At 35.5% G+C, this 14,218-nt stretch overlaps 1 protein-coding gene across 3 annotated transcripts in view; it reads left to right on the forward strand.

The window, feature by feature from the left end:
• The window catches only part of LOC145686712 (uncharacterized), a 119,851-nt gene that overhangs the window by 93,064 nt on the left and 12,569 nt on the right, over positions 1-14,218 (forward strand). For all 3 annotated transcript variants that reach the window (XM_081760289.1, XM_081760290.1, XM_081760291.1), the window contains exons 12-14: positions 1,372-1,595; positions 6,502-6,672; positions 9,977-10,171. In XM_081760289.1, coding sequence (XP_081616415.1) covers positions 1,372-1,595; positions 6,502-6,672; positions 9,977-10,171 — 590 coding nt within the window. The remainder of the gene's footprint in view (positions 1-1,371; positions 1,596-6,501; positions 6,673-9,976; positions 10,172-14,218) is intronic.

A 14,218-nucleotide genomic window follows, 5' to 3' on the forward strand; every position in this document is an offset into this window, starting at 1 on the left:
ATGTTATGAAATACGATTGAAGGAATAATTTAGCTAAATCCTAATAGTAAACGGCAAATGTCTGTCTGTCGTCACGCTAATTTCTAGTAATAAACATAATAAACAGTCACTAATAACTAACTAACTAACTCTATGGCCTATGGAACCCGCAGGTTCAGTGCCGCGTTCACAAAAGCTCTCCACTGACTTCTATCCTTAGATAATTGCATCCAGTTTCTACTTTGTATTCCTATCTCTGCGAGATCCATCTTAATATTGTCCTCCCATCTGCACCTAGGTCTTCCTAATGGTCGTTTTCCGATTGGTCTTCCAGTCAAGACTTTGAAAGCGTTTCTACTTTCTTCCATTCTAGCTACATGACCTGCCCACCTAAGCCTCCTAGACTTGACGACCCTAACTGTGTTGGGTAAACCATATAAATTATGTAGTTCCTCGTTATGAAGTTTCATCCATTCCCCATTCCCGTTCCTCTTGGTTCCGAATATTCGTCTGAGGATCTTGTTCTCAAATATTTTCAGTCTATGTTCTTCCCTCAAAGTAAGTGACCATGTTTCGCAGCCATACAGAACAACAGGCATGATTATTGTTTTGTATATTTTAAGCTTCAAATTCCTCGACAGAATTCGCGACGAGAAGAGATTTTGAACCGAATAGTAACACGAATTCCCTGCTTTTAATCGACATTTAATTTCTTCGTGAATATGATTTTCCTCTGTTAATATTGATCCTAGATATTTGAAACTATCCACTTTATCAAAAGTATTATTTAATATTTTAACGCATCCATAATTTGCTGTATTCCAGTCCCGACGCACTTCCATGTATTTAGTTTTCTCTGTATTTACTTCTAAGCCCATGTCCCTGCAAGCGTTTAATAAGTTCTCTGCATTTCTTTCTATTGTTCTCCTAACATCCCCTATTAAAACAGTCACTAATAGATGTCGTTAACTGCGACAACCTTAAGAGATGTGCTGCGTGTTATCATTTGTTTATTCAATGATTTATATGAATAATTTGTTCTGTATAACGAAGTCATTGAATAATTGAGTTTGGAATTTGGGTAAGTTGACGAGCAAATTCAAAAGAATAAATTCGTTAAATGTAAACAATAAGAGCTTTCAGTTAAGCAAGATTTTAACCTAAAGAGTACATCGGCCCGAAGACTCGTAGGGCAAATAATAATAATAATAATAATAATAATAATAATAATAATAATAATAATAATAATACAACATTCATTATTATTATTATTATTATTATTATTAGGGTGTGAAGTTTGTCCTCAACTTGCTTCAAAGTATAACTTTGTAGCGATTTGTTTTCCCATTTTGTTTTGTTAAATACTTTTTTTTTCTTTTAAATATATTTCAGACGAATTCGTGCACCATTTCGTTTTTGTTGTTACATATAAGGAACAAGTTATAGCAACGCAAACAATGTGTACGGCGTACAAAATTCACCAAGGGATGGTCACGTTTCCCGGCCAGATACAGTTAAAGGATCTGAGTAGTGACTTCAAGATTAAGCTCGATGTTTATAGTTTTCAGACAAGGAAAACTGGACATACATTTGATTCGAAATCTACTCTTAAAAAGGTAAACATTTTTATTTTATTCTTATATCAGAATTTCGTGTGGACTTTTATTCTATGCTTTCTAACTCTTTGTTTCTTTCTGTGACTGATTTTTTCTAAATAGTAACTAATAAACAAAATAATCACGTGAGATATTGGATCTTACCAGTAAACATAATTTCTTCGCAGGCTACCGTCTATTGCCATGTTCTGGTTTTTAATTTATCTATGCTTATGGATCTTTGATTAATGATTCGTTACATTGAAAGTAGATTTCCCTAAATGCTGCTCAGTCTAGCGTTGGAACTACACGATGAGGCAAAAGTCCAGCACCATCCTTTTATTTTTGAAACGGCTTGAGAAAAGATGACGAACCTTTGGAAGTTGGTGATTGGGATGGGGGCGCACTAGATGGTAGCATTTGGTTTTTATATTCATTACTGATTAAAGTTAAGTGAAAAATAACTTCAGATTCGCATTTCTGGTGAAATTCTAGCGTAAAATCATGTGTCGCATGCTCCCTTCTCATTTGAAATATTGAACCTGAACTCAAAATGGCGGATTTCAGGATGGCCGCCATGATACCAAATGACACCATCTGGTGCGCCCCTTCCCCAATTACCCACATCCAAAGTTTTGCCATCTTTTCTCAAGTCGTTTCAAAAATAAAAGGATGGTGCTGGTCTTTTGCCTTACCCTGTACGTATAATATAAATAAAAATAAAATCTGGCAATGCAAACACCTTTATTACTAATCTGTGTTAGAGTTTCGGCTATAGATCATTGCTTTTATCAGAGACATTAAAGTAATATAGTAAGGAATGCAGAAGAATTAAAGATAGCGATAGATCAAGGAGGAATAAAAAAGGGGAAAAAAACTTTGATGTTTAGTCTACGTAGATGTTAGAGCGATGTTCCCGAGCATAAAAAGATGCATTTTGAAGGTAGTGGAAGAAGAAATGAAGGATGAAAACAAGAAAGTGGAAGAAAGAAAAATGATGAAAGCCAAAAATAAGATAATGTGGCAGTAATGTAATGCCGAAACTGACAGAGGTTAATAATAATAAATGTTTACTTTGTTCAGGTTTTATTTTTGTTTTAGGTTTCCTTAATAACTGGCATATAAATACCTCCAAATTGTCGTGTTACTTCATGTTCTTATAGGCGTGCGTATAACGTGACAGCAGCAGGAATCGTATTCTTTAGTTGGTGGGCGCGAGAAGTACCAAAAGTAAAGTTGAGTTTAGTGTAGTTGTAACACTGCAGCTCATGCAATAGCATTAGCTTGGCATTACTCGCCTCATGCGCGCACGTTCTGTGATACGAAAGGTTTGCATTTTGTTTAATTTTCACTTACTCTTGTTGATTTACTACTTACACTTTTGTTGATTTTATGGAATTTGCTTCGTTTAGTTTGTTTTCAACTACATTTTATTAGCAAGATAGAATCATAGTTATTACACAATGGGCAGAAAGGTCTCATAAATTTAGCAACATACCGATACAGAAGAAGGAATTTTGCGTTAAAGAGTTATTAAAAAAAATTAAAAAAAAAAAAGTGATTCTGAAGTTACATCTTACTGTTTTCTAGCGAATAATGTGTTAACTTACATAAATTGAAAGAATTTCATGGAAGATGAAAACAAAGATAATTTCTATAGTATTGAATTGAGGCCTGTCGTATACAACGAAAAGGCAGCTTAATCTGCTTTCATGCCCGAAAGGGGTTATTTCTTTCTCGTAACACAATAGTCAAACAAACAATACCCCGATACTTTCAGTTATCTTAATTAAAGTCAAACTTCTAGTTGTGTAAAACAGTATGGTTTTGAGTATCTATTTACGATCGCATTCAATATGAAGGTAGCATATAAGTCATAATCCGTCTGTTATCGAACTCAAAACATCTGTATGTTAAGCGCGTTAAGTTTTTAACCGGTATAACGTTATATAATATGAATTTCATACTTGCCTAATCAACGTAAGGTAGTAAACATAATTGGGCGTTATATTATCAGTTTCTAGGGAAGAGATTAAGCAGGTTGTTAACACTCATGTATATTTTACTCTTCTTGATGAATGTGCTTCACAATGAACAGTTAGACATAAGTGTATATAGAAGAGTTATTCGAGGTGTTTTGAACTAAATGTAATAGTAAATAATTGAATAAAGCAAGCGAATGCTGAGGAATAATAAATAATAAACGAATAAATAAACATAGCACGCGATATTAAATTGTCAAAGCATTGCAGTAGTATGTTCGTCGGTAAGGTATGTGAGGTTAAAGAAGCTACGTTTTCTGGCATGATTAGTAATGAGATCCACTCTGTTATTGTTATAATTTCGCTGGTGAATACCGGTACTCATTTCTGGTTGAATGGTGAATGAATGGAATCTTCAACATCTTTGACTGCTGATCAAAGACTGACAAAATGAATTATGTGTATGTATCTAAATGTTACCGTATTGCGATGAACTGTAACTTCTATTTCAGGTTAATACTGTAATTTCTCTTCCAGGCTAGAAAACTGATTTGAAAATGTTCATTCCAATTTTCTGGTATAATATATGTATGTACTGTCTGTACAAAATACGTTTTTTTTCTTCCTGAATTGTTATAACATTTTTTACAGCAGAATTAATTTACTGTAATCTATGTAATCGAATGTTAAGCATAGCTTAACTTCATGGCAGAAGCTCTCCCGGGGTGTCTATTGGTCAATAAAGTCACGAAAGTCATGAAAATGTCACGAAATCAGAAAACAGTCATGAAAGTCAAGAAATTTAGCTTTAGGGTCACGATTTTTTTTTATCTGTACGAATATAAATACAGACTGGAAAATTTTCTTGCATAAAACGTCAAAATTCACCGCCAGAAGTGTCTATGGTCTGCTTTAGACGCTACCAAATCGCAAGCAAATCACGCTTCTATCGCATGCATGAAAATTCTGCCTAATTCACATAAAAGTTCGCTCTTGAGATTGTCCTACAGCTGGCATCATTAAGCAGTGGCGATGCAAATCACATCGCATCGTCGAAACCACCTACGCATCTAACCAGTTTATTCAACTGTGAGAAGATATCAATCAACCTTTTATCACTCCAAGGAACAGCCTTTGAAAGTAGAGATAAGAGAAAAATAAGTGCTGAAGAATCTAGGTACTGTTATTAAGTTTTTGAGTGTTACGAAATTTGATGGTTTGGTAAAGAAAAGTCACGAAATTTCATTTTGAAATTTTAGTAGACACCCTGTCAATTTTGATGTACATTTTATTGGGGGTTGAAATGTCCTGTACTAATCACGTGTTAGGAAACTGAAATGTAATTTTCCAGTCATTTGAATCGGGTGGCGGCACGCAAACGTGGGCCTTTAATATTTTGCTGTGCGGGAACTGGCCTCGGTCAACAAACACGTGACGGAAAATACATTGCAATTTCTGAATTCGTATGAATTTTGGAAGCCAAGCCACGTTGCATAGTTTTTGAAACAAAAACGTATTTACGTTGAATGGATAAAGTTTAAAATTATCGAGGGGTCACGCTGGCTCAGTGATAGAGCGTTCACCTATGGTGCATAGGGTCCTTGGTTGGATTTCAGCACGCGCCAAGTGGGCTTTGTAATGGACAAACACCGTGCGCCTGGGTTTTCTCGGGGTTTCCCCACTTTCTTCATTCCACCATTTCATTCATTTCTCATTTTCACCGTCTCTTTTAGCCTAGCCGGTATAACCATGGGACGTAAAAATTAAAGATTTCACTTCATTTTAAAATTATCGAGGAAGAACATGTGAGAGTTGTTCAATTGAAATATAGATTGGTATCTAGAAACTTAAACTGTATGGTTTGGACAACGTACACTATATCATGACTGATGAAATTTCGAGAAAATCGACAGGAGTCAATTCATATTAATGGTTACGTGGATTTTTTTTATACATACATTGTGTATATTATCACGTATATTGGCAGCATAAAACTCTTTCTTAAAAATTTTAATTTCAGCCCGTTTGTGAATTGCAGATATCTTTGTTGAGCAGCGCGTGCCAATTAGTAACTTCACAGACATTAGCGTAAACTTATATGTCTTAGAACCGGATTATTCAAAAGCATTGCAACGAACACTATTTTCCTCGACGCTTTTTCTTTAATTTTATCTTTAAGTTTAGTGTCGAAAAACTGTATTTTTTAAAGCTGAAGTTTATAATGAAATTTTTATTATTATTATTATTATTATTATTATTATTATTATTATTATTATTATTATTATTATTATTATTAAAGATTATATGATTTTTTTAAAAAATGAAATTTGTAATTTTTCCGCAGTTACTTTGCATGAGAGAAGGGAAACTTTGCACGAAGCCTACTCATGTATTTGCTAACATCACCGGATGAACAGTGTTACCAACTCAATATGAAGTTATGTTTTTTGAAATGGAATGACCTAAATTTGATTTCAATATTCGCACTTGCAGTACATCTACTAGTTACAATAGAATAATAAGGTCGAAGATAGAATATATTCCTCGGACGCTGAATCTTTGTCGAGAAACCATTACTTGCTATCACATACTGTCTTTATTCTTTGACGATAATTAGCCTTCTTCCTACGACGGATGCTCACTAAAAAAGTGTTCTCTTCTCTCCTACACGTTTTAAAACATCTTCGTTTGCTACTCTCTCTGTCCGTTTTGTCCTCTCCATCTTCCTCCAACACCACATTTTGTAACTCTCTTAATGTTTCTTTTCTAACTTCGCAATGTCCAAGTCTCCGAACTTGTGTTATACCTTCAGAACCTGTGCTCTCTCTCTCTCTCTCTCTCTCTCTCTCTCTCTCTCTGTGTGTGTGTGTAAAATAATAATAATAATAATAATAAAATACAATAAAAAATTGTATCTGTTGTTATTCGTTTTGGTTCTATTACAGGATTCAAGTAAACGCCACTTGACTCCAATGAGATACCTGAAACAAGATTTTGGAACACCGATTGAGAGTCCTGCTGGTCCGTCAGTTGTCCGTACACCAAGTTTTAAAGTCAGTGGTTCTGTCGTTTTGACCTTGTCACAACTCCAGGCCAAACAATGGACATTGGATAAAGTAAGTGAGCCTCTAGTATAAACACAATATTTTAATGCTTAGCAATATGATCTCTGATTCGAAATAGGTCCGTAATTCAAAATATATTGCGTTTTTAAAAAATCAATTTATATTAAGGATTTTGGGAATGTTTTGTATTTGTAATAACTTTCCTTTTCCATTCAATGATTTATATTTGCGTCTTTTGTCAGCAGTGAGACTAAATGCAACCAAACCAACCACTGGAAATCGAAACAGGCCTTTTAGTTAGTGTGGAAAAATACAGGAAAATTAATTGATAAACTAGCAAGAAATCAAACTTCGGTTTTCCTCTCATTAGGCGGAAGTGTGAAATTCTATTCCCACCAGTGTAGCTTTATTCCTTCTCTGTGTGATTTCCAATATTGGTTGTTGGAATTTAGCGTACTGTTCAACACCCAAGTCTATATGAGACGTGATCTCACAGCTTAACGTAGAATCCGAACCACACGAGCTCTTACCGGGAATCGAATCGGGGTCTCCCACGTCGAAGGCCCGTACCCTAACCGTATAGTCATGAGGAACTTTATTTTGTTCCACAACATTAACGAGACAATTTTAAACATTTTCAGTGTCCGTAATTGGATGTGATACATAGCAAAAAATACGGTGTTCGAACAAGTTCCTGAGGACCATTTGCCTGTACTATTTTATTACCCTTGCACCCGTATCAGAAGTACGAAAGTGGGAACAGAAATAACCGGAATTTCCTGATGAAAAGCATGGACTTTTTTTAAATACGTCTTTTTATTAAATACAATTTTAATCACCCTCAAAGTACTCTCCTGACATCGGTAAAACACTTGCCTTTCAAGTATCTTTCCATCCGACGGAACAGGAAGTTCGCGGGAGCCAAATCTAGCGAATCGCTGCATGTGATGACTTCGTTGAAAAACTTTGGATAGTCTGTGATTGCGTCCTTCATTGCACGACAGGCTTCCATGCGACGATCCCTTTGCTCTTTGGTAAGAAGTCTGGACACAAACTTAGCAGCCACTCGTTACATTTCCAAATCGTTGTGCAAAACGCTTAATGGAGCTCCAGGATAACCTGATAAGTCTTCGAGTTTGTCGATCTTCCTTCCCTGATGAGATCACGGAGTTTGGTGTTGTTGTCCTCGCTTCGCACACTTGAAGAACGACCGAAATGGGACTGATCTTCGATGATCATTTCCCTCCTTTTAAACCGGGCAAACCATTCGTACGCTTGCGTTTTACTGAGGACATGCTCTGTGTAAGCTGTATGCATCATCACAACAGTTTCTGCTGCGTTCTTGCCAGGTAAAAAACAAAGCTTCACAGCCACACATTGTTCCTGAGAATCTGCCATTTCTTCGTGTCACGAGTGCACTACATACACACACAGAACTGCCAGAGAAACTACACACGTCGTTGACGGTTGACGCTACTTTGCATACTGATTCCGGAGAAATTCTTCCACAGCGCCCTAACGGCACAATCTCGTAGTACAAGTATACGATGCGCAGGAGTACGATTCTGGTTATTTTTGAGTCCCCCCTCGTATCTAATTACTGACGGTGAGAATTTGCATTAATTTTTATTTTTTGCTGTGAGCAAAGCTTTACGCGGTGTAACGTATTATATTTTATGTAATCCTTCATGAAAATAGCTCTGTGAACGTATTATTTTTTTTCCAACAGCATTTACATTAGTAGAATTGCTACTATCTCATATTTATTTGTACTAGGCACGTATTCCACATAAGATGGTACCACAGATACTCATGCAAACAAGGGCGCCCATCAGGGGGTCAAGGTGGGGCGCTTGTCCCCCGCAGAGGAAATTGTACTTCAGAATATCGAAAATCCAATAGATTTTTTATATTAGTTACAGCAAAATTTGAAACTATTTTTGAAACGTCGCTTATACTTGCCCCCCCTCCCCCTTTGGAAACCACAACATGGGCGCCCTTGCATGCAAATGTCAAAAAATGCATGTTCACACTACTATTTTAATGAAGGATTACAAGAAATATAATACTCTATGCTTTTCTTAGTATAAATATCATCCATGCAATGTAAAATGTTGCTTGTAGCAAAAAATAGTAACTAATACAAATTCTATCAGTTAATAGATATTTGTGATATAGGTACAAAAGTATTAAAAATAATACAATCAAGAGATATCCTCAGGGAATTGTTTTAATACTTTTTTACTGTGTAACAAAGGAGACATACGAGTTATCAAGTTAGTAGGCGCTAATTGTTATTGTAATAGACTTGGAAATTGATATAATCACATACTGATCGTTTCCACAGTAATTACGGTTTTGTTTCCACCGGAACACATGTGGCGTTTAGTTAAACTCAGAAACCTGGTGTGTGACACATCACTACGTCAAATACTTTTCTTTTCGCATTGCTTAACAATAGTACGGTAATTTATTTTTTTAAATTTTTATGGAATGAAGGAATTGTAAGGAATGAAGTGTTATCTGTTTGTGCGGTAAATGTTTCAAATTGTACACATACAAGTGAAAACTGCTCTGTAAATAAAATATTGGTGCACATAGACCACATAATATTCCAATGTAATTCGACAAAGAAATTCCAAAGTAGTTTAATAGGGTTATAATGGATATACCAAGGATAGGTCATTTTTCGATCAAAAACCTTCTTGCATTAGACATAAATTATTTCAATAAAAATTAATCTTGTTTCTGTACTGTAATAATTAGCGTTGTAAAATGTAAATTTTTGAAAAGATAAATTAAAATTAGGGTTTTTTACCGTAATTCTAGTAGTAAAAGTTTTTGTTATAAGGAAGTTGGATATTAATTTCCTTAATTAGGATGTATCTGGTAATTAACGCGATGAAGTCAGTACTGTTTCATGTTGAAATATGTTGATACTGTGTAGTGAGTTGTCTGAATATGATTTAGTGGCTGACATTGAAAGTCAGTTGTAAGGTTGGTATCGATAGCAATCCAGAATATGATCCTAAGTTGACGTAACAGATGATGATAATATCTTGATTGGTTACTTACTTTAAGACTTGGCTTATATTTGATTCATTGCGTGTTGTTATCCTGCTCTTGGTTTCTGTCCAAACATTTTGAAGTGTGATTAGCAAAAGTTGGTTGAAGACTGTGTATAGGTTAATACATGTTTAGAAACAAAATAGGTTATATATTAATTGTTTTTGTGTAATAATCGGATAACAGTTTTTTTAATAATACTTTTAATAGTTGTACATTATTTTTCAATAGTTTTCTTCCTTTTTTTCTTCTCTGATTATCTAAACTTTCTTTTATTTGTTATTTGTAGGTGCAGTATTCTTCCCCTTTGCAAGGTTACTTATATATGAAACTGAAACCTCAAATAGATATTCACGTAGAAGAGAAAGGCTTCCTTACTATGTTTGAGGACGTTGGTGGTTTCGGTGCCTGGCAACGAAGATGGTTCGTTCTCTCTGGGCACAGGCTTTCCTTCTGGCGTTATCCAGACGAGGAAAAAAATAAGGTACAGTATGACCCCAATTATCCGAACTCCAATCATCTCGATCGACACCAGAAAAAAAAAAAAAAACTTTTTAATATGAAAACTGTATGTATACATTCGTGAAAATATTTATTTCGTAAAATTCATAAATTTTAGCATTGGTTCTAATATATTTAATCAGAATATATTAGAATCTAATATATATATATTGGAATTGTTTGTAGTAAAATTGATCTTATTTTCTACATACATTGGACATATCTTTTCACTAAACAAACTCGATTTGAGATATTTATTTATCTTACAAAATAACCTTTTTTTCTTTGATGATTTCTTCTATTATCCGAATTATCTTTAGGAACTCTTTAATGCGAATCATTGGAGTAGAATATTTTTCCTTGAATGTAACGTACAAAATTTCATAAACACCAAGACACACTGTTGTTTATATTTTTATTGTATTTTTTTCATAAATACTGCCAGAATAAGATTCACTTTGGACATGAAGTGCTAATGCGGGGTGAATTTGATTTAAACAGCATCGGAAGTGGCACTGTTCATCTCAGCGACCCCAAAAACTATGGATTCGACACTACAGTGCCCGAGAATTATCCTGGCAGTGACGTAGACTTCGCTCTTGCTCAAATGCCATCCCACTGGTTATAGCAGACGCTTCGTTCAATTCAACGTCCAATCCCAGGAAAGAGAAAATGCGCGAACACAAATACCAACTTAAAAGCATGCTCCGTTCTCTATAACAGGAAAGCGAAAGGAAATGAACCGAAATGGGAGATTCGTTTTTGATAAATATACTTGTCCTCTTTGTATAACGATAACTGGAGCTCGAGGAGACATAAATGCTACATTTTTTTTTTGCTTTTATATTTATATAACTTTCATGAAGAATATGGTTTATTTTATATATGAATTTTATATTATAAGTATGTGGAAAATAATTTTAAATGATAGCCATTTATGTTTATTCTGTTCTAACAACAATCAGATTTCAACATGCTACAAACTTCCGTTCTATTGAAGATAGACACAAATATGCAGTGGACGAAATGGGAAGGGAAGTCCAAAGTTTATTTTAAAGAAACCCCCATGTCTTTACCTATCACGGCCCTTGAGTTAGAGGATGATATGTGAACGTGTTTTCTGGTCGCGGAAACAGCGTGGGGGTTAGTGAATGTAGCTTCGAAAAATATAACATTTACCAATAGGATATAAGAACAGCACTTCCAGGAAAAAGAAACAAATTAAAAAACAAAAGCGAAATGAAATGAACTGAAAAGCGCGTGTTTTCTTTCTGTACAGTCTGTGGTGACTGGTGAAAGTTGTCAATCCTTTGTTTTATTCTCGTTCTCGAAATTTTGTGTATAAGAATGGGTGATAGTACCTTAAAGAAAGGCAAGCCGTTGCATTGTGATGCAGGAGACATTGTTTTTAATGTTTACAACTTTTCTTGCAGCAAACAATAATAAATCTGACAATGTTCATGAAACCTCCCGAGCAACATGTGTAAGTGGGAGATCCGTGTGGCGAATTGTGAAAGAGAAGGCGTAAAGTCTGGACAACCCGTTGCAACACCCTGTAAAGCAAGGCCAAATACACAGAAAAGACAAACAAATTTTTAGTACGTCTGGTACGTAAAAATATACTGCACTTTTTGATTACAATATGCCACTTCCAGGGTTTCTAGATTATATTAAAAGCAAACTTTTCAGATAGGGAGCCACTTCAAAATCAGTGTAGAACACCAAAATGGCGCCTATTCAAGATGGCCGCCATCGACTTTTTAAAATTCACTATATCTCAAGTTCTATACTTCCGATTTCAATTTTCTTTTTTTTATTTAAAAGCTTATAAAAAGAGGAAACTTTTTTGTCATTACACATTTTTTCCTAAACCTTAAGGTTTCCACACACTTTTAAAAAAACTAAAAAAATCACCTTCTTCACAAAACATATTGTCTAATAACTTTTTTATAACTCGGAATTTCACTTTTCGACCTCAGTAGACAAAGAATAACCACTGTATCAGCTTTCCATCCAAGGCATGCAAGTTCCACTTCGTTGCCAAACTTCCTGGATAATAGGCGTTTAATAGGCGTTTACTTACGTATAAGTGATCGAGTGTATTTTCTAGTGAAATTCGCGGAAGTCTTATGTTAAAGATTTTGTGCGTATTTTTATTGAACCCATTTCAGTTCAATTAATGTTATTATTATTATTTGGCACTATTAATATAACACTGATTAATTATACGTGAAAAACTTTATTATTGAAGCTTAGGTTTTCCTTGTAGTCCTACACATCTTCATCGTGTGACTCACTGCTGGACACAGCTATTACTCTTTGACAAACAATTAAATGCTTGTAATGAACGATCGTACGAATGTCAGTGAAATTCATAGCTCTTGTTGTAAGGGTTCCCACATTATTGGCCCTCATTACAGTTTGCGCAAAATAGTGTGCAAGGAACTTTGGCCTTTAAACAAGAGCATCGAGCGCGACATGACACAGCACATTTGCACTTGACCAGTTCTGTACATGCTTCCCAAATAGAAGGCAGAGATGACCAAATTGGAGTCCATTCTCCATCAACCATAGTCCATCTCCATCCTTCCGGTCCTGGAATGTTGGCTCCAACTGAGCAGGCCCGACCCCAGACTTGTCCTGCCTGATATGCTGAACGGAGACAATGTTGTCTTAGTGCCTCTTTAGTTGGTGGTAGGCTTTGAAGATTTCGACCTTTTGAAGTAAAGAGAATTTTTCTCACACGGTTGACTGATAAGTCTTCGCTTTCTTTGTAGTACAACAAAACAACGAACTTCTCCAGAAGTTTCTTCAGATATAGAATCTTCCGGAACAGAGATAGCATGAAAGGCTTTTGTAGCCTCTGGGAATGATTTCCATACATTCCAGGAAGCCTTTTTCCCTTTCATAGCAAATGATGAAGTTACATCTGATCCGGTAAATGCATGGAATCCTCGCAAGGCAACAGCTTTATCTTCACCAATACTTTCAAAGATGGCGTTAATACTGATGAATCTTTGAGACTTGCCAACTCCAAAAAGAAGCCATAACTTCTCAAGACCGGCACTTTTCAGATTAATGAAAAATGAGATTGCCAAAACAACTACATCGGTATCTACTGTGTAAATTAATATTTTCTTTGCACCATGAAGAACACTATCTTGTGCGTGTATAAATATCCTTCCATCTGCTTCTTCCTGTTGTCTGCACTCGACTCCTTCATGTTTTTTCCAATCTAGATGAACGAATGATGCCATCAATCTCAGTGATTACGTGAGTCCAGCCAAACTTCAAAAGTGCTTGTTCTCCAAGTAACTTAAATAATTCTGTCTTGTTCTGACTGCATGAGAGAAAGTCATTCCATTTCTTGGGTACCATGTTTCCTGGTGCTACTTGGCGACGAATTACAGTACCTCTCTCGTCTCTCTAACAAACTTCTTTAGGCAAACTGTTGAGTAAGAATACCATGATATATGTACTCTTTTTGCTTGAAACTTTGCAACATCATTAAAAATTCTGTTTTTGAACTCCATGCCACAGTATTCTCCGAAAGTGCGTGATACTTTGGGTGGAGGGTATGTACTAGTGCTGAGCCATCGTAAATAATTGTGTCACAGAAACCTTCAAACTGTGGGGACTCAGTACTTTCTTCTAATATCTTTCTTAGCAGAGATTTCTGACATGCTCGCAAAACTCCATTTGAGGAAAGAGAGGGTGGAGCAGAAATGTTCTCATATTCAAAAAACTTGTCCCAATCTAACTCTCTGTTTTGGCTTACAATGAAAGCTCTAGAGAAAAGTTCAACATCATTTTGCAAGTCAGAAATAATTGCAGAGGAAATATTTTTCCGAACATATCCGAATATCTTTGTTCCAATCTTGCGCAGTGGAGCATATATACTAACATTTCCCTCTGTAGACAAAGGCTCTTTCACATAATTGTTGTATAATTCTAAAGCAGTTTCCTCTGCATTAACTAGAGCTTTCACTCTCTCTGTATCCATCACAACTTTTGTGTCCCAAACTACAAG

Source organism: Thermobia domestica, chromosome 5 (genome assembly GCF_964235325.1).
Source record: "Thermobia domestica chromosome 5, izTheDome1.hap1.1, whole genome shotgun sequence".
Taxonomy (NCBI): domain Eukaryota; kingdom Metazoa; phylum Arthropoda; class Insecta; order Zygentoma; family Lepismatidae; genus Thermobia; species Thermobia domestica.